Source organism: Manis pentadactyla, chromosome 5, assembly GCF_030020395.1.
Source record: "Manis pentadactyla isolate mManPen7 chromosome 5, mManPen7.hap1, whole genome shotgun sequence".
NCBI lineage: Eukaryota > Metazoa > Chordata > Mammalia > Pholidota > Manidae > Manis > Manis pentadactyla.
Window position 1 is genome coordinate 45,423,645 of NC_080023.1, and position 20,790 is coordinate 45,444,434.

Genomic DNA, 20,790 nt, shown 5'->3' on the forward strand with positions numbered 1-20,790 from the left:
TATGGTTTCATGATTTACATTCAGGTCTTTGATCCATTTTGAGTTTACTTTTGTGTATGGGGTTAGACAGTAATCTAGTTTCATTCTCTTGCATGTAGCTAGCTGTCCAGTTTTGCCAACACCAGTTGCTGAAGAGGCTATCATTTCCCCATTGTATGTCCATGGCTCCTTTATCATATATGAATTGACCTTATATACTTGGGTTTATATCTGGACTCTCTAGTCTGTTCCATTGGTCTGTTGTTCTGTTCTTATGCCAGTACCAAATTGTCTTGATTACTGTGGCTCTGTAGTAGAGCTTGAAGTAGGAGAGCATAATCCCCCCAGCTTTATTCTTCATTCTCAGGATTGCTTTGGCTATTCGGGATCTTCTGTGGTTCCATAAGAATTTTAGAAGTATTTGCTCTAGTTCATTGAACAATGCTGTTGGTATTTTGATAGGGATTGCATTGAATCTGTAGATTGCTTTAGGCAGGATGGCCATTTTGACAGTATTAATTCTTCATATGCATGAGCACAGGATGTGTTTCCATTTATTGGTATCTTCTTTAATTTCTCTCATGAGTGTCTTGTAGTTTTCAGAGTATAGGTCGTTCACTTCCTTTGTTAGATTTATTCCTCAGTATTTTATTCTTTTTGATGCAACTGTGAATGCAGTTGTTTTCCTGATTTCTTTCTGCTAGTTCATCATTAGTGTATAGGACTGCCACAGATTTCTGTGTATTAATTTTGTATCCTGCAACTTTGCTGAATTCAGATATTAGATCTACTAGTTTTGGAGTGGATTCTTTAGGGATTTTTATGTACAATATTATGTCATCTGCAAACAGTGACAGTTTTAACTTCTTCTTTGCCAATCTGGATGCCTTTTATTTCTTTGTGTTTTCTGATTGCCATTGCGAGGACCTCCAGTACTATTGTAAAATAAAAGTGAAGAGAGTGGGCATCCTTGTCTTATTCTCAATCTTAAAGCAAATGCTTTCAGCTTCTTGCTATTTAGTATGATATTGTCATATAGGCCTTTATTATGTTGAGGCACTTGCCTTCTATACCCATTTTGTTGAGAGTTTTTATCATGAATGGATGTTGAATTTTATGGAATTGCTTTTTCAGCATCTGTGGAGATGATCATGTGGTTTTTGTCTTTTTTGTTGATGTGTGGTAGATGATGATGATGGATTTTCTAATACTGTACCATCCTTGCATCCCTGGAATAAATCCTACTTGATCATGATGGATGATCTTTTTGATGTATTTTTGAATTTGGTTTGCTAATATTTTGTTGCTTATTTTTGCATCTATGTTCATCAAGGATATTGGTCTGTGATTTTCTTTTTTTATGGTGTCTTGCCCTGGTTTTGGTATTAGAGTGATGCTGGCCTCATAGAATGAGTCTTCCTTCCTCATCTACTTTTTGGAAGACTTTAAGGAGGATGGGTATTAGGTCTTCACTAAATGTTTGATAAAATTCAGTGGTGGCGCCATCTAGTCCATGTGTTTTGTTCTTAGATAGTGTTTTCATTACCAATGCAATTTCGTTGCTGATAATTGGTCTGTTCAGATTTTCTGTTTTCTTTGTGGGTCAGCCTTGGAAGGTTGTATTTTTCTAGAAAGTTGTCCATTTCTTCTAGGTTATCCAGGTTGTTAGCATATAATTTTTTATAGTATACTCTAATAATTCTTTATATTTCGGTCATGTCCATAGTGATTTTTCTTTCTTATTTCTGATTTTGTTTATGTGTGTAGACTCTTTTTTTCTTGATAAGTGTGGCTGGGAGTTTATCTATTTTGTTTATATTCTCAAAGAACCAGCTCCTCCTTTCAGTGATTCTTTCTATTGTTTTATTCTTCTCAATTATATTTATTTCTGCTCTAATCTATCTTTATTATGTCTCTCCTTCTACTGACTTTAGGCCTCATTTGTTCTTCTTTTTCTAGTTTCGTTAATTGTGAGTTTAGACTATTCATATGGGATTGTTCTTCTTTCCTGAGGTAAGCCTGTATTACAATATACTTCCCTCTTAGCACAGCCTTTGCTGTGTCCCACAGATTTTTGTGATGTTGAATTATTCTTGTCATTTGTCTCCATATATTGCTTGATCTCTGTTTTTATTTGGTCATTGATCCATTGATTATTTAGGAGCATGTTGTTAAGCCTCCATGTGTTTGTAGGCTTTTTCATTTTTTTTGCATAATTTATTTCTAGTTTCATACCTTTGTGGTCTGAGAAACTGTTTGGTACAATTTCTATCTTTTTGAATTTACCAAGACTCTTTGGGTGGCCAGGTATATGATCTATTCTTGAAAAAGTTCCGTGTGCACTTGAGAAGAATGTGTGTCCTGCTGCTTTTTGGTGGAGAGTTCTGTAGATGTCTGTTAGGTCCATCTGTTCTAATGTGTTGCTCAATGCCTTTGTCTCCTTATTTTCTGTCTGGTTGAGTGGAGTGAGTGGAGTGTCCTTTGGAGTGAGTGGAGTGTTGAAGTCTCCTAGAATGAATGCATTGCATTCTATTTCCCCTTTGAATTCTGTTAGTATTTGTTTCACATATGTAGGTGCTCCTGTGTTGCGTGCATAGATATTTATAGTGGTTATATCCTCTTGTTGAACTGAGCCCTTTATCATTATGTAATGTCCTTCTTGTCTCTTGTGACTTTCTTTGTTTTTAAGTCTTTTTTCTCTGATACAAGTACTGCAACTCTTGCTTTTTTCTCCCTATTAGTTGCATGAAATATCTTTTCCATCCCTTCACTTTTAGTTTGTGTATGTCTTTGGGTTTGAAGTGAGTCTCTTGTAGGCCGCATATAGATGGGTCTTGTTTTTTTATTCATTCAGTGACGCTTTGTGTTTTGATTGGTGCATTCAGACCATTTACATTTAGGGTGATTATCGATAGGTATGTACTTATTGCCATTGCAGGCTTTAGATTTGTGGTTATCAAAGATTCAAGGGTAGCTTCCTTACTATCTAACAGTCTAACATAACTCAGTATGCTATTACAAACACAGTCTAAAGGTTTTTTTTTTTATTTCCTCCTTTTTCTTCCTTCTCCATTCTTTATATATTAGGTATCATATTCTATACTCTTTGTCTATCCCTTGACTGACTTTGGAGGTAGTTGAATTATTTTGCATTTGCTTAGTAATTAATTGTTTTACTTTCTTTACTGTGCTTTTATTACTTCTGGTGACAGTTATTTAGCCTTAGTAACACTTCCATCTATAGCACTCCTTCCAAAATACACTGTAGAGATAGTTGTGGGAGGTAAATTCTGTCAGCTTTTGCTTATCTGGAAATTGTTTAATCCCTCCTTCAGATTTAAATGATAATCTTGCCGGGTATAGTTTTCTTGGTTCGAGGCCCTTCTCCTTCATTGCATTCAATACATCATGCCATTCCCTTCTGTTCTGTAAGGTTTCTGTTGAGAAGTCTGATGGTAGCCTGATGAGTTTTCTTTGTAGGTGATCTTTTTCCTCTCTCTGGCTGCTTTTAATAGTCTGTCCTTATCTTTGATCTTTGCCATTTTAATTATTATATGTGTTGATGTTGTCTTCCTTGGATCCCTTGTGTTGGGAGATGATCTGTGCACCTCCATGGCCTGAGAGACTGTCTCCTTCCCCACATTGGGGAAGGTTTCAGCAATTACCTCCTCAAAGACACTTTCTGTCCCTTTTCTCTCTCTTCTTTTGGTACCCCTATAATACAAATATTGTTCTGTTTTTATTGGTCACATATTTCTCTCAATAGTCTTTCATTTCTAGAGGTCCTTTTTTCTCTCTGTGCCTCAGCTTCTTTGTATTCCTCTTCTTTAATTTCATTTCATTTATCGTCTCCTCCACTGTATCTAATCTGCTCATTGTATTCCATAATGACGGGGTCTCTATCCTGAATTTGTTCCTGAGTTCTTAAATATTTTTCTGTTCCTCCATGAACATGTTTATGATTTTTATTTTCCGAATCTGTTTTAGGAAGATTGATGAGTTCAGATTCACTTGGTCCTTTTTCTCAAGTTTGTGGGATTTTGGTTTGAACCAGGTTCGTTTGTTGTTTCATATTTGTGTGTGGCATCCTCTAGTGCCCAGAAGCTCTACTCACTGGAGCTGCTTAGCCCCTGTAGTGATGTCAGAAGTCACTGGGGAGTGGTGCTGGTGCCTGGGAAGAGGAAAGAGTGGTTTTCTGCTTCCAAGCAACTATGCCTGTCTCCCCTGCTTAGAACCTGTGGACTGAACACACAGTTGTAAGCCTCATTGCTTTGCGTTTGTAACTGCCATAGGTGTGGCTTCCCTCTGGCTGGCCTAATGTCAGGGCAGCTGCTCCTGGTTTGTGAACAGGTGTGGGCTGCTCGGGAGGAATGTGCAGCAGGCTTCCTATCACAATGTGGGGCCTTGGAGTTGCATATCCAGCCAGTGGTATGGAGTGTCTGAAGCTTCTGTAAGTTCCCAACCTGCTGGGCAGACTGCACCGCACAATTTTGTCTACCTGTCCTTTCTCCTGAGCAGTAAGCTCCATTCAGTTCTTGCCCCTTTAGCAGTACTGTTGCTGTTAGGAAGTCTGTCAGACTGCCCACCTTTCTTTTTGTCCCAGAGCAGCCGGATATGGATCCCTGTTTTCCACAGTGGCTGAAATCTCAGTCTTTTCAGGTTTTCCACCTGTCTTAGCTTTTGAACCCCACTAATCACCAGAGTACCATGCAATGTAGGTTCATGCTCCCAGAGGAGATCTCCAGGGCTAGGTGTTCAGCAGTCCCAGGCCTCTACTCCCTCCGTGCTCCGTTTCTCTTCTTCCCTCCAGTGATTTGGGGTGGGGGAAGGGCCTGGGTCCCGCTGGATCACGGGTTTTGTATGTTTCACTATTCTGTGAGGTTTGTTCTTTTTTCCAGGTGTGTGCAGTCTGGCGCAGCCTTCTTTCCTGTTGCTCTTTCAGGATTAGTTGTATTAATTATATTTTCATATTATATGTAGTTTTGGGAGGAGGCCTCTGTCTCACCTCTCACGCTGCCATATTTAATCTCTTCTCAAATTTATTTCAGTTTTAATGGTATTTATTCCCAATCTTGAACATATTCTGTAAATAAACTATCTTGAAAACACTATGGACAGATCTCTCATTTATTTATCAATTGATTGTTACACAGGAAAACTGCCTAAGAATTATGATCCAAAAGTCACCCCAGATCCAGAAAGATGGCTACCAATGCGAGAACGTTCTTACTACCGGGGAAGAAAGAAGGGTAAAAAGAAAGATCAGATTGGAAAAGGGACCCAGGGAGCAACTGCAGGAGCTTCATCTGAACTGTAAGTCCTTTCTCCCCAGTTGAAGTCACTTAGAGCCAAGGTTTGTTCTTTCTGTGATTGACCCAGGGTTATTAGTAAGAATTTAAAAAAATTATTTTATGTTGAGAAGTACAGTTAAATATCTTTGCAGTGTTTTGCAATGTGCTTACATAAAGGAAAGAAAATGTGGTATTTCTTGTTTGATTGTATTGTAAATATTAGGATGTATTGTATTAGGATTCCAGTACCTTCTGAAGGAAACTAAATACACTGAGTTCACCTAACTAAATATCTAGATAGATATACTATGACTTGAAAAGTATTTAAAATGTTGCTAAGTAAGTTAGTTTTACATAGCAGAATTACAGATATTTAGAAATTTTTTCTTCATTTTTTAAGCTTTCTAAAAATTGACATGTACCATAGATTACTTTTTCTTCAATTATAAAGCAGTAAAAGTTTTATTTAAGGAAAAATGGATAGGGAGTTGGGGAATCCGCCTTAAAAGAAATAGACTATGTGGGAGATTACTAGGGATAGAAAGTGAAATCCATGTACATACACTTTTACAGCCTTTTCCTTTTTTGAATATGTGGATCACCAACACTTTTCTGATCTGATGATTGCAGGGATGCCAGTAAAACCGTGAGCAGCCCCCCAACTTCCCCAAGGCCTGGCAGTGCAGCAGCATCTGTGTCTACAAGTCACATTGTAGCCCCACGACACCAGAAGCCTGCAGGGGCTCCAGCAGCTAAAAAGAAACAGCAGCAGAAAAAGAAGAAAGGGGGAAAAGGTGGCTGGTGATCAGAACATTCTTGTTGCAGGCTATTTTTAAACTAGTCCCACTGACAGTAGGAACATAATCAAGGTAACACAGAAAGAAGCACAGAACTGCTCCCTCTCCCACACCCATATTTTCATAGAATTTTCCTTGTGCATCAAGCAGGAAAACGTCTTCCTCAGACTGCCCAGTCAGACTTGGCCTACTTGCACCACCTAGCTTTTGCACAGATGATAAGGACTCAGAATAATTGAGCATTTACACACCTTGGTATGTGTTGCATCCTCTCTCTGTGCTCATCTGGTGTTTTTCCAGTTTTACAAACAAGGCATGTTACCCAAAGTTTCCTAGGGATTAAACAGAAACTACTTCTACTGTTTCAGTTAGAGTCTGAAGATACTTGTTCCTGTCAAGTCCTACTTTAAATTATGCCTTAGGAGGCCTTGGGAGACTGAAATTGGAATTTTCTGAGCATTCCAAATATCTGCTTAGAAATATCATGTGATAAAAAGGGACCTTATTAAAACACTAGTGTTCTTCACTTCATTATATAAGTGGCCACAGGAAAACTAAAATTAATGTCTTGATCAATTTTGACCATAAATTCTCTGTCATATGATACTGGAGTATGGGATACTATAATAGAGTAGTGAAAAGTATGTATATGTGTTTATATACATACAGGCACACATAAATACATATATATAAATTAGGACTCCTTTGTGTCCCATATCATTTTCAGATTATGGTAACATAATCTGAGTAAGTACAATACTGATTATGCACCATTAAAGAACTCAAGAAAAACACATCAATGTTGCAAGAAGTTGACTCTTAGACCCAGTATTCTGAGGTCAGATGGGTTTGGACTGTCTTCAGAAAGATTTAGCAGTACCTATCGAGTATGAACACTGACTTCCTACATAGGAAATCAGTACCAGAGTTCAGTAGCAGGCAGTATTAAAGGTTAACAGAACTATTTGGCCTGGTTAATATATACTCAGATGGCTCCTCTTTCTAGTTAGGGGTATTACCATTCATCACCCTTCTCAAAGTAATGAAGTATTGTACAGTCAGCTGTGGTGTCCATGTTGCTCTGGTCTTTTCCTTGCTTACAGGCCACTTTCACATTGAACATTTGTGAGGCAGATGCACTGGGATGCCTACCCTTGTTAGTATTCACTTTATGCTGTCCAAGATAGCATTTAATTTAGACTTAAACATATTTTTTGTGATCATATTACTCTGTCCTTGTTAATAAAGTGCTGCTGTGTTTGACTCTGAACATATCTACTGAAACTTACAAGACTTTTTTAAAAGGCTTTCATCCTTTACAAGAGTAAGAATTGTGGTGCTGCCTTTCTGTTTAGCATAATCTCTGGTGGCATCTAAATGAGACTCACATATGGATGGTTTATTATGGCATAGTATTTTTTGAGCTCTCAGAAGTCTTTTGGTTAAGAGTGATAGATACTCCTGAATACATACCCCATTACAGGAATATTTGTTGGTAAATCTGTTAATTTAGGATTCACTAAAATTACTGTGGTGAAAGAGAATCATGTTTTAGGTTAACTAAGCTACAGAATTTTGGTGAAAATTAACTGCCATTGAAAATTTCCACCCAAGGCACTAAAGTGAACTTTACAGCTATTTAGTCACTATAATTGCCAGTCATTGTTATTAAGGCATTGCTAAGCAACTGAAACAGTTCAAATAAATTACAATTGTCAAAGCATAAACACCTACATTAACTTTATAGCAATTCCTTTTGGGCAGGCCTTAACAAATGACAGATATACTCTGTGTGTGTGTGTACCTTTATAAAAACCAATATGGATACATCCATTCACTGTTTCGCATTTTAAAATATTCTAGCAGTGAGTAGATTAAAGCGTCTTGGGTGTGGCATTGTATGGAGGACTTCCTAGTTGGTATATCCAAGAATTTTTAAAGTTGATTATATCTAAAATCGTCCCCATGCCCTTTGCAGCTAACCACAAAGCTAATAGGAGAGAACCCAGTTTTAACTTCTCTGAAAAGTCATGATGTCTGTGTGTGTGTGTGTGTGTGTGTGTGTGTGTGTGCAAATGAGTAAACATTTTTTAAGTTACTAAGTACAGCATTTTCAAGGCTGCTTGGAAACTGCTAACCTTAATGACTCATCACTCAAGCTTTCTGGATGCTGCCATTCATTCGCTGTTCTTTACGAGTCTATTTGAAACAGATCTGATAAAAGCAAAGTCACTTTATTGCATTAAGGTACTCTTGTTGGGTTGTGAAATATACTAGAGTCCAGTTTAGCAAGATAATAATAAGAACCATCCACATTCTTTTCAGCCAGTTTAAGAAATGATACACCCTTTGAAAAGTCCTGTGGGTATCTAATTTGCTACATCTGGATCATTGAAGGTGACTGGACAATTTTGTTTAGTTGTGTTTTTAATACCCAGCGTTACTAGTATCCATGATCCTGGCCGACTACTAATTCAACCTCCAGATAAACTAAATTTTTTTTTTAAGTGAAATGTAACAGAAATTTAAAACGAGGACCATTCATGTTTCTCATTTTTCTTTAACCACCCTGGGTAGCAACCTCTCGACACTCCTAGTGGAGTTCACAAGGTTCTGAGAGCAGGAAGATACCAACTTCATTTTCCAGGCTTATGATTGATTACTAGCTAGGAGAAGCCGCAGAGTCCTACAGTGACGCTCAGCACTGTGGCGCCTCCTGTGTTCTGTGGCTGGGGGCACGTAGGCTGGGCGGGCCTGGGGATGACGCGCACAAGCGAGCCCCTGAGGTCTGGGCCTGTGTGTGAGGCCTTCCTGCCCAGCTGGGCGACGGCGCGGGGAATGGAGAGGGGGAAAGCCAAGACCAAAGAGGAGACAGAAGACGGAGAAAGAACTTTACGGGAAAAGCAAAGGAGGAGAGAGAGAGAGAATACAAGAAGAGATGGGAAAGGGACGAGAGAGGGAGAAGGAAGAGAAAATGAAAGGGGAGGGAAGAAGAAGGAAAGAGCGGGAGACAGAGAAAGGGGGGGAACGACCTAAGGAGAAGGGCAACCGCGCCCTGACTAAGCCCCCGCTGGAGCCGCGGGTAAGAGGATGTCGGACCCTCCCTCCCCAGGGCCGCTGTGACTCCCGAAGCCCCGACCCGCGCGCGAGGGAGGCACGGCTCGCTGGCGGCCCCTTTACCTGTGGATGGAGGGCATGCACCAGGCTTCTGAGGACCCATCGCTACCCCTGCTCCCGACCCTTGCCCACTCTCCCCGCCTGCCGGCGGCCCTGTGTTAACCAAAAGGACGTTCCAGTGGGTCCTCACGAGGGCGCGGGGACGGCCCTTCTGCGGCTGTCGTCGGAAAGTGCAGTGTTCCTGAATTTGTGCAGGATGTGTATGGGACTATCTGTACCTTTTCTGGAGGCGCTGCTTTTCTATGGTTGCTGTTTCCATTGTTTCAGACCGCCAGCTTCCAAAAGAGAAGGCCACAGAGTGAGGGGGTCTCAGAAAACAGGCACTGTAGTCACAGAAAGACAATTTCCTGTGATTCCACTTGCATGAGGTACCTAAGGTAGTCAAAATCATAGGGACAGAGAGTAGAATTGGTGGTTCCCCCAGATAAGGGGCCGGGGTTACAGGAGAATGGAAAGTTGGTGGCTGAGTGCTGAGTTTCAATTTTACAAAATGAAGAATAATGGAGGTGGATAGTGGTGATGGTTGCACATTATGAATGTATTTAATACCACTGGACTGTATGCTTAATACTAGTTAAGATGGTATATTTTATGTTGTGTATTTTACCACAATTCAAAAATTGGAGGGGAGTGAAATGAAAGAACAGGCATTGTTTGGATCAGCTTATTGTGCTCTGTGCTGCTTGGCTTACTGAGCTCACGGGTACCTTCTGGTTCTAAACAATTTGAATTATTAACAGAGATTCGATCTCTGATAAAACACAGACTGCATGGATCCATATATAGTTAAAAGAATAAATTTAGATAAGGAGCAGTGGTTTTCAGAATCATTGTCTGAACTCTTGGTTTACAATAATCCCAGCTGTCCCTAAGAGATGATAAACATGAGGAAGCATGTATTATAGACTAAAACATAAGCAAAATGTAAAGCATCAGTGATTACAGACTTTCAAGATAGGATGGACTTAAGGGGCAGTGATGTGGTTGGAAAGGGGAATGTTTATACTTAATATTTCATGGGATCTAAGATGCCATTATTTTAGGTGCTACTAAGACATTTTTTAAAATGCTGCCAATCAAAATATGACACCATGGGTTGTAAAATCCTCATTTTAGAGATGTTAAAAATGTTGGAGGTGTGGGGAGTGTGAGGAGGAATGCATCTTGGAATTGATTAAATATATTGGGGTAGCCTCAGTGGAGCCATTGGTGGAGATAATGAGAGGGGCACAATGTACATGCTGCAGCCATTTCTTGGGTCCACCATTGCTTTAAAGCATGCAATTTTAACCCATCCAGTGAAGTCTCCTGTTGTCCATCAAGTCCCTTTTGCTTGCCATCACACTTTCAGAATGACTTTATGACATTTAGATACTGATGGGAGGGAATGGAAAGGAAGTGGGGATGGAGATAACAAACAAGGATGGAAATACTATCAATACGGCTCACAGAGCCATCAAGAATTCATTCCCAAAGCAAACATTTACTTCTTTAAAATCTGTTATTCACTAGACAAACTTCATAAAGAGGCTGTCTATACAAGACTATTAGACCAGATTTTAAAACGTTTTATTTTACATAGCTATTTAAAAAAAAAGTGGAATAGACATTCTAGTGCTATTTAAGATCACTTTTTACGGGATATCCAGTCTCATACCAACATTTAGTGTTCAAGTAGAAATGTATATGATTATTGTTGTTTCTAAACCAGTGCCATTGAAGACAATTACTGGTGTATTTTGTGTGTGAAAAACTTTAGTAGGCTGTTCGGGAAATAGAATTAAATTCTTGTGAGCAGTCTAGCTTATACTATTGTCTATTTATTGCTGTTTACATTAGAGTTTGCACCCAAAAAGCCACCTTTCTGAGCACTCTGAGTTTCCCATTTCTGACTTCATACTAGCTTGCTCTTCTTGTCCCTCAGTTACTTGTCATAAAAATTTCTAAGGCTGGTATGTTGGTGGAATGCTTCTCTCTGAAGTTTATGTCTAGTTCAACAGGTTTTAATGTTGTATTTTAAAATAAATGCTCATATGTGATTTGAACTGGCTTAACAATTTCTATAATCTTAGCCTTTTCATTTACTCATGATACTTGTATTAAAAAGTATAAGTGGATGACCTTGCCATAAGATCTTTCAACCCAGTGATAAAATTGGGTAGAAAAGACAGATTAATATGAGACTTTAGCTGTTTACATGTTGAGTGGCAAAGTCAATACATGAACCATAGAGGTCCCAAGACGCCAAGCAACAAACTCAGTTCTGGCGCAATCCCCAATGCACATGACCTTACGAAGCAAAGTGAAGTCTGGAAATTGGCCCCATAATCTATGGCACTTCATATATATATATATATATATATATATATATATATATAACCAGGTGTTGGGGATGGAGAGGGGATGTTCAATATCACATAACTAATGGCTGATTATAAGATACAAACTGATCGGTACACTTCGTTCTAGATCTGTTAAATTCTTGAAGTTTTGTTCTGGTTTACAATTCCACAGATGTTATTGGGACCTACCACAGTCAGGCACACTCCCAAGAACCAGGAAAACAAGGCCCTGACATACAGGTTTATTGATTGATCTTTTGTTTCATAGGAGAAAAATAAGTGGATCCTAGTGCTGGGTCTGGATGGAGCAGAAAAGACCAGTGTTCTCCATTCTCTAGCTTTAAACAGAGTCCAGCATAGTGAGGCTCCCACCCAAGGTTTCAATGCAATATGCATCAATACTGAAGACGGCCAAATGGAGTTCCTGGAGAGTAAGTCCTCTTTCTTGTACATCACTTCATTTTGTTCTACCTTAAGCCAGACATACATAATGTTACTGATAACATGAAAACTGGGTCAGATTTTCCTAGGCTTTTAGAATGTGATAGTTTAATACTAGGGTAAACTGGGAGGAAAACACTTTCTGCTTTTTATTTTTCCCTTTTTGCAGTGGTGGTGATAAAAGTGAGTTGAGAAGAAGGCTTTAGCACTCTCTCCTATAACAGCCTCTCTCCTCCCTTACTACCCCAAGTAAACACACCATCTAAGTAAATATGTCTGCTTCTTTATCTGCAAGTACAACTATAGACAAGCTTCAAACCTCCTCTTGAAACTAATGGCAGCCCAGCAGCCCCTATTCTATAGTAACTCTGGAATCACCATCTCTCTAAATATTGCTATTCCCCAAAATTGTCAGATTGTCTTTCTTTTTACACTGTCTCATTGGATGATTTCACCCATCCTCTTGATGTTAAATATATCCAAATGTCACCTCTCATCTCCACCTGAAAGTCTAAAGACCTTTCAAATCTAACATGGTCCAAATAAAATGCTTGTTATGTCTCCATATCTGTCCCTTCTCTCTAATACACTGGTCAGTAAAAGGCTCCTCACCAAACAGGTTGCCCAGGCCAGAAAACTGGGAGTCACCCTTGATTCCTTCTTCTGTACCCCTATCTTCAGTCTACAAGTAAAACATGAATTTTCTACTTCTAAAACAAATCTTGAATTCATAGGTCACATTTTCATATTATTCTCATGACCAAAATGTCTCTTCTGGGAAGAATCAGCAGAATACAGTAATCCAAAGGCATTTTTTTTTTCCTAAGGCAAGTATTCCTGAATGCTCACAGAATAATATTAACTCTTGGTGCAATTTGAAGAGAAGAGACTAGTTCTGGGATTTTTGTGCAAGTGATACTAGCCAATGAGTTCAGTCCATTTAAAACTTTTGTTAGAGAAACATGTGTTTTGACTCACCACCCTGAATTGTTTTAGTAGCCTACTCCCATTTTCTGAGCTGTAACTGGTAGACATGCAGTAGCTGCCATGGCTGCTCCATTTAACAGGTCAGGAGGCATCCACTCTAGTATTTAGTATCTTTATGCATGTCCTTTGTGTTCCAGAATGAATGAACCACTTAAGGAGGGTAAAAGTTCCCACCAACCATTTCCTTAGTAACAGCTCTGTACATTCTCAGAATTGGGTACACTCTAACGTAGTGGTATTTTATCGGAACACCTGTCCAGTATGAAATTATCTAAATATCCCTTTCCTGACCCCTCAGTGGACGCTTGTGTGATTTCTTTTTGTCTTTCTCTGCTATTCCCTGTAGTTGGTGGCGGTGAACCTTTCCGTTCCTATTGGGAAATGTACCTGTCTAGGGGATTGCTGCTGATCTTTGTGGTGGATTCAGCAGACCACAACAGATTACCTGAAGCCAAGAAATATCTTCATCAACTAATTGAAACAAACCCAATCCTTCCTCTGGTTGTGTTTGCAAACAAGCAGGTAAAAAAATTTGTACAAATATAAATTGTACTCAATAGCTTTATTAATATAAGAAATAGAAACGTCCATTTTTAATAGCTAGATATTCAACAGTATGCTGTATATTCAGTTCAATTTAAATTTAATAGGTCTACTGGATTATAATTTCCTTGAGAGTAGAGACTATTCATCTTTGTGTCCATGGTAATAGCTAATATACTGTCTTGTACATGGTAGAAATTTAACAACTATGTGTTGAATTTAATTCAGTAAATATCTAATGATTACTGAATTGATTTCAACAAATTATTTGAGCATCTATCATGTATAAAGAATAGTTTGCTTTAGATCACTTAGCCTGACCTGAATTTATTTCACACACATGCATTACAAATATTAAACATCCATGGAGAAATTGGAACCCTTGTGCACTGTTGGTGGGAATGTAAAATGGTGCAGCCACTATAGAAAAACAGTATAGCAGTTCCACAAAAAAAATTAAAAATAGAATTCCCATATTATCCAGCAATTCAGCTTCTGGGTATATACCCAAAGGAATTGAAAGCAGGAACTCAAACAGGTATTTACACACCTGTGTTCATAGCATAATTATTCACAATAGCTAAAAAAAAGGTAGAAGCACCCCAGTTTCCATCTACAGATGAATACGGATAAACAAAATGTGGCATATACGTTACAATCAGATATTATTAACCCTAAAGAAATAAGGAAATGCTGACATATGCTACAATATGGATGAACTTTAAGGACATTATGCTAAGTGAAATAAGCAGTCACAAAAGGACAAATACTGTACGATTCCACTTTAGGAGTCAAATTAATGGAGATAGAAAATAGAATGGTGATTGCCAGGGGCCCAGGGAAGGAAAAATGGGGAGTTATTTTTTAAAGAGAACAGAGGTTCAGTTTTTCAAGATGTAAAGAGTTCTGGACATGGGTGGTTGCACAATATGAATGCACTTATGCACACTAAACTGTATGCTTAAAAATGGTTAAGATGGTAGATTTTATGTGTATTTTATCACAATAAAGAAAAAAACAAACAAACAAACATTAAACATCTAAAGCATTGCAGTACTAAAGCCCTTTCAATTGCTAGGGTTGCCAATCATAAGAGAGCTCAATTTTTGCTTTTTCCCACTACTTATATGGGTGAATGTTTATGAAAGTAAACTGAATAATTATTAGTGATGACCTAAAGTAGAAGCCTATGTTAAAGTCCAGCCTAGAAAGAGTTCAGCAAATTATTTTTAAAAGAAAGGCTTGAACTTTTTTTTTCAAGTGGAGCATCTTAAGCACCACAGACTACAAAGATTTAGATGATCCTGGTACTTGTAATGAGCTGCATAGCATTTCATTGCATGAATATACCACATTTTACCATTTTCTTGCTGGGCTTTTGATTATTTCCAATTTTTTATTATTAAACAGTGCTATAGTGAACCTTCACATATATGTCTCTCCTTGCAGATGTGTATCAACATTTCTGTAGTGCATATACCTAAAGAAGAATTGCTGGCTTTTCAGATTTGTTCATGTTCAGTATTACTAGATCTCACCAAGTTACTTTCCAAAGATATTACATGAGTTTATTCTTCCACCCTCAAAATATGACAGTTTTTGAAGCTCCACATCTTAATACCTGGTATTGTCAAACTTTTTCATTTTTGCCTAATTTTGCGGTGCTGAAATTTTGTCTTATTCCAGCTTGCATTTCCTTAGTTACTAATGAGCTTGAACATCTTTTCAGATGTTCTATTGCTATTAGTTGCAAAGTAGTTTCATTCTTTGAAACTAATTTCCGCACTTGTGAATTGTCTTTGGATATCCTTTCCCAAATTCTTATTAAGGTATTTATCTTATTTGAGTTTTAGGAGTCTTTCATATCTTTTGGAAAAATAATCCTTTGTTATGTGCATTACAAATATCTTCTCCAGCAGCCTGTTGACTTACTTTATTTTGCTTATGGTTTCCTTTTATATACATAATTTTCCATTTTTAAGAGTCAAATTTATCATAGTTTCCTTTGTGGTTTGTATCTCTTCATCAAATTGAAGAAACAGTCATTTGGGATGAAATTTATAACTTTTACTGGGGCTTAATAATGAAAGGTTTGGATATTCTAGTTTAAGTTTTGGATATTGTAGTTTAAGGTCTAGTTTAAGGTATATTTGTTGCTATTTCTTGGCCAAAGCAATCTATGCTTTCAGCTGACTCACAGGTTCAAGTTATTATATAAGGGTTTTTAAAAAGTTGTCATACTATCTTTACTCTTTGAGTGATGACCTCTATTAAAGCATGATTATGTAAGTGTGGAATAGCCTGGTTTTTATCTCTGATATGCTTTTATCACGTCAAAGTGCCCCCTTACATCCAACACCCTCCTCCTCCTATTCATCATCTCTCCAGTTCATCAGTGAATTTATTAACTTGAGATATCATCCACATGTTACTTGATCCATTAACATTTACATAAACCAGTGCAGGCTCTAGGACTAAATGAATTTAGGTTTCAGACAGGTAATCTATTGGGATGACCAATGACCAGAAAGGTAATCAACTCCAGCCAGATAACCACGTACAGCACCGAGGGAAAAGCTTCACAAGCTCCCAGTGATAGAATTGATAGATTCATACTGGTACAGAAAATAAAATGATACAATACTGGATTATTTCCAGAGATTTAAAAATGATCCCCTAAAGCTTAGGGAGAGCACTATGAAACAACAAAATGCAATTTACAAATGCAGTTTTAGAAGTGAAAGTGCTAAAACTTCACAAAGGACTGAAAAATTATAGCTGAGTCTGTGTTAAGAAAAGAGAATATCAGAAGTCATTTACATAAATTATTATTAATATGTGAGAGGCAAAGAAGTATTGCCGTTTTGACTTCAAGAAGGCTTTGACCATGCTGTGCAGCATAAACACAGAGTTTCTGTCTCATTTTAATCTGTCCTCTCTGTACCTCCTTGTGGGCACCTATCCTTTAAGCCTTCCCCATCTCTCCATCTTTTCCTCATTCTCTCCATGTGTCTCTCCCCACTAGGCTTCCTTCTCCCATCACTCCATTTTCTAAAACCACTACCTCTCTACTCCCTGTCTCCCTCCACCCCCCACAGTTTGATCCACAATGTTTTGTTCAGTAGAAATAATGATCACAAAAGAAAGCTCACAGTGGCAAATGCTATAATCAATAAAATATGATATGGACAAAAAACAATTAATGAATCAAATTTCTATTGTTAAAGATAAATTTAAAATGATCAAGCCTATGAAATATAATTCCAGGAAAACAAAAAGAAAAATAGAAAAAATTAGAAGCAGACTTCACTGTTTACAAAATTGATTAAGATAGTATATTAACTTCATTCCAAAATACACTTTTTTGATAACTCATAAATGCTGGTATAATTCTGATGAAAATCTTTATATTCAAACAAGCAATGGGGTCATAATAATGGGGTCACAGTATCCTCTATATTAAAATGGAGGTTGGGGTCATTGAGAGCAATAAATTAGAGGAACAAATATATCTATCCAAAGGACTGTAAAATAACCAACGTTTTTTCTATTCATTTTCCATTCCGGTGAAAGGATCTTGAAGCAGCCTATCATATTACAGATATCCATGAAGCTTTGGCATTATCTGAGGTGGAAAATGACAGGAAGATGTTCTTGTTTGGGACTCAGGTGACTGAGAATGGCTCAGAGATACCTTCTGTCATGCAAGATGCCAAAGATTTGATTGCACAGCTGGCTGCAGATATGCAGCGACCAAGCCCAGGCCCACTGTACAACTCATGATCTAAGTGTCACAAGGCAGGGTTGAGTGGCAGGCTTGAAGCTAAAGGTTTCCACTTCCAAATAAAAAATAAGTCATTTCCTATTTTCTCAATACATGGCACATAGACAAAGATAATGTTAATTAAGAGTATCTCTTTAGGTTTTGACCTTTAAAAATATTGGTAAGACAATGTACTTGGATTTTTAATCAACAAAATTAAAGTGAACGTTAGCAAGCTTTCATCCCATTTGTAGTTTTTCAGTTACATAGGATTTCTATTAAAATATTTTAATAAACTTTTCTCTTTTCTAAATATTCAGGTGACTTTCCTTTAAGTGGATCTGTTTAGCATTGTAGGGAAAGAAATATCAGGGTAGGGCATTGAAAAAAGTAAGCACTACTAGACCCATATAGAAATATAAATTAACAGTACTCAGAAAGATTTAGGAAAGGCTTCTCTTTTAGGAGCCTGTTAGGTGAGGAACATTGTGGTAATTTGCTTTTTAAATCCTTGACATTTTTCTTTTATATATAGATAAGCTTTCTTCACTAGAAATTTTTGTAAGAGCGGTAGTTCTGTTTACTTACAGACACAACATAAATCCAACTTCTAAACCTTAGTATCTTGTCTTGATTTAAAAAAAAAAAAAAAAGGACGTTCAGTTTCCAGTCTAAAATATAAGAACCTTTGAAGCTGTCAGTCCATCCTAACAAGTAAAAAGCTAAACACACTGAAAAATCAACAACTCTTCTAGGATCCATAAGAGAGGGGAGGACACAGGGCGAACTGCTGTCCCCAGGACTGTAGAGACCAACAAGAGAATATAGTTGACCCTTGAGCAACACGGGTTTGAAGTGTGTGGGTCCACTTATACATGGATAGTTTTCAATAAATATATTGGAAAAAATTTTGGAGGTTTGCAACAATTAAAAAAATGTTCTTTTTCTATAGCTTACTTTACTATAAAAATATCCTATATAAATATATATAAAATATGTGTTAGTTGATTGATTATGTTATTGGTAAGGCTTCTGGTCAACAATAGGCTATTAGTAGTTACGTTTTTGGGAAGTCAAAAATTATGCATGAGTTTTTGATTGCATGGGTGGGTCAGTGCCTCCACTTCCACATTGCTCAAGGGTCAGCTGTATAGAGAATAATGATTTCTTGGAGCAGAGACTGATAAGCAGAAACCACTGTGAGGAACCAGTGCCATGGTAGGAAAAGCAGGAATGTAATTGAGAAGACCAAGGAGGATAAATGCCAAAAAACAACACATAGGAATATCATTTTTAAACTTCAAAATATCAAGGATAAAGAAAACACCCTGCAAGAAGCCAGAGGAGGGGAAAAAACCTTACCCATAGAGAAACAAAGAAAGAATTATATACTCCTCAGATACCATGCAAGTAAGAAGAGAGTGGAGCAAAACACTGAGAGAAGAAAAACACCAACCTAGAATTCTGTGCTCTAAAAAATTATCCTTCAAAAGTGAAGGAAAAAATATTTCTTAAAAAGTTTTAATTTTATTGAATGACAGCTGATATACACAATGGTTCAACAGTTACCCACATTATGAAATCTTCACCCCAACTAGAGCAGTTCCTATATGTCAACATAGAAAGACATTATAGAATGATTGACTATATTCTCCATGCGGCATTCCCATACCAATGGCCAACATACATGATTGAGACTTTTATGCCTTTTTATCCCCCTCATCCTCTCCACCCATTTACCCCAGCCTATCCCCCGGGGTAACTACCAGTCACTTCTCAGTGTCTATGAGTCTACTGCTGTTCTGTTCATTTTGTTTTGCTTTGTTTTTCGATTCCACATGTAAGTGAAATCATATGGATTTTGTCTTTCTTGGCTGGATTATTTCACTTAACATAATACCCTCTAGTTCCATCCATGTCGTCCCATATGGCGAGATTTCTTTCTTTTAATATTCCATTGTGTATATGTACCACATTTTCTTTAACTATTCATCTGTTGATGGACATGTAGGTTGCTTCCATATCTTTGCTATTGTAAATAATGTGATGATAAACAAAGGGGTGCATATATCTTTTTGAATCAGGGATTTTGTTTTCTTAGGTAAATTCCTAGAAGTAGAATTACTGGGTCATATGATATTTCTATTTTTAGTTTTTTGAGGAACTTCCATACTGCTTTCCACAGTGGCTACAACAATTTACATTCTCATCAACAGTGTAGGATGGTTCCCTTTTCTCCACATCCTCACCAACACTTTTATTTTGTGTCTTTTGGATAGTGGCCATTCTAACTTGTGAGGTAATATATCATTTTGGCTTTGATTTGCATTTCCTTGATGATTAGCATCTTTTCATGTGCCCATTGTCCATCTGTGTTTCTTCTTGGGAAAAAATGTCTGTTCAGGTCCTCTGTCCATTTTTTAATTGGGTTATTTGTGTTTTTGTTGTTGAGGTGTATGAGATCTTTATATATTTTAGTTGTTAACCTCTTATCAGATTAGTCATTTACAGATATAGTCTCTCATACTGTATACTGCCTTTTTTTCTGTTGATGGTGTCCTTTGCTGTGCAGAAGTTTTTAGTTTGATGTAGTCCCACTTGTTCATTTTTTAATTTTGTTTCCTTTGCCTGGAGAGATAGGTCCAGAAAAAAAAAACTGCTCGTGCTTACATTCAAGAGATTTTTGCTATGCTTTCTTCTTAAGAGTTTTATGGTTTCATGCCTTATATTTAGGTCTTTAATCCATTTTGAGTTTACTTTTGTGTGTGGGGTGGGGCACTAATCCAGTTTAATTCCCTTGCATGTAGCTCTCCAGTTTATCAACACCAGTTATTGAAGAGACTCTATTTCCCCATTGTGTATTCATGGCTCCTTTATCATATATTAATTTACTATATATGTGTGGGTTTAGATCTGGGCTCTCTATTCTGTTCCATTGATCTATGGATCTGCTCTTGTGCCAGTAACAAATTTTTTATTACTATAGCTTAGTAGTATGGATTGAAGTCAGGGAGTGTAATGCCCCAAGCTTTATTCTTCCTCAAGATTGCTTTGGTTATTGGGTTATTTGGCTATTGGACTATATCTGTAAATTCCTTTGGCAGGATGACCATTTTGACAATATTAATTCTTTCTATCCATGAGTATGGGATAGATTTACACTTACTTGTGTCTTCTTTAATTTCACTCATAGTTTTCAGAGTACGGATCTTTCACTTCCTTGAGTAGGTTTATTCCTAGATATTTTATTCTTTTTTTTTTTTTTTTAAATAATTATTTTTTATTGAAGGGTAGTTGACGCACAGTATTACATTACATTAGTTTCAAGTGTACAACACAGTGGTAGAACATTTATATACATAATTCTAGGTTCCAGCTATCACCCTACCAAGCTGTTACAATATCTTGACTATATTCCTTATGCTATACATTACATCCCGGTTACTTATTTATTTTACCATTGGAAGGCT

The 20,790-nt window shown here is 37.4% G+C and overlaps 2 protein-coding genes across 4 annotated transcripts in view; both read left to right on the forward strand.

Moving 5' to 3' along the window:
* SRP72 (signal recognition particle 72) overlaps positions 1-7,337 on the forward strand; it is a 30,851-nt gene extending 23,514 nt beyond the window's left edge. The window contains exons 18-19 of the mRNA XM_036895170.2: positions 5,133-5,292; positions 5,901-7,337. Of these exons, the coding sequence (XP_036751065.2) occupies positions 5,133-5,292; positions 5,901-6,075 (335 nt within the window). The 3' untranslated portion in view covers positions 6,076-7,337. The remainder of the gene's footprint in view (positions 1-5,132; positions 5,293-5,900) is intronic.
* A 1,531-nt stretch (positions 7,338-8,868) lies between these two features.
* Positions 8,869-20,569, forward strand: ARL9 (ADP ribosylation factor like GTPase 9). Of its 3 annotated transcripts, none has more exons than XM_036895178.2 (4): positions 8,869-9,149; positions 11,855-12,017; positions 13,361-13,536; positions 17,131-20,569. In XM_036895178.2, exons 1-4 carry the CDS (start codon positions 9,006-9,008, stop codon positions 17,338-17,340), a joined length of 693 nt encoding a protein of 230 aa, XP_036751073.2. In that variant the 5' UTR covers positions 8,869-9,005; the 3' UTR covers positions 17,341-20,569. The 3 variants fall into 3 exon arrangements, with proteins under 3 accessions (XP_036751073.2, XP_057358233.1, XP_057358234.1); XM_057502250.1 differs by lacking the exon at positions 17,131-20,569 and adding an exon at positions 15,007-15,854; XM_057502251.1 differs by lacking the exon at positions 11,855-12,017 and having other exon boundaries at positions 9,008-9,149.
* Positions 20,570-20,790: the final 221 nt, after the last annotated feature.

Coding starts and splice junctions, on each gene's coding strand:
- ARL9 (XM_036895178.2), top strand. CDS start 9,006: ATGGGAAAGGGACGAGAGAGGGAGAAGGAAGAGAAAATGAAAGGGGAG. Junction 9,150..11,854: donor AGCCCCCGCTGGAGCCGCGG/GTAAGAGGATGT, acceptor TTTGTTTCATAG/GAGAAAAATAAGTGGATCCT. Junction 12,018..13,360: donor CCAAATGGAGTTCCTGGAGA/GTAAGTCCTCTT, acceptor TATTCCCTGTAG/TTGGTGGCGGTGAACCTTTC.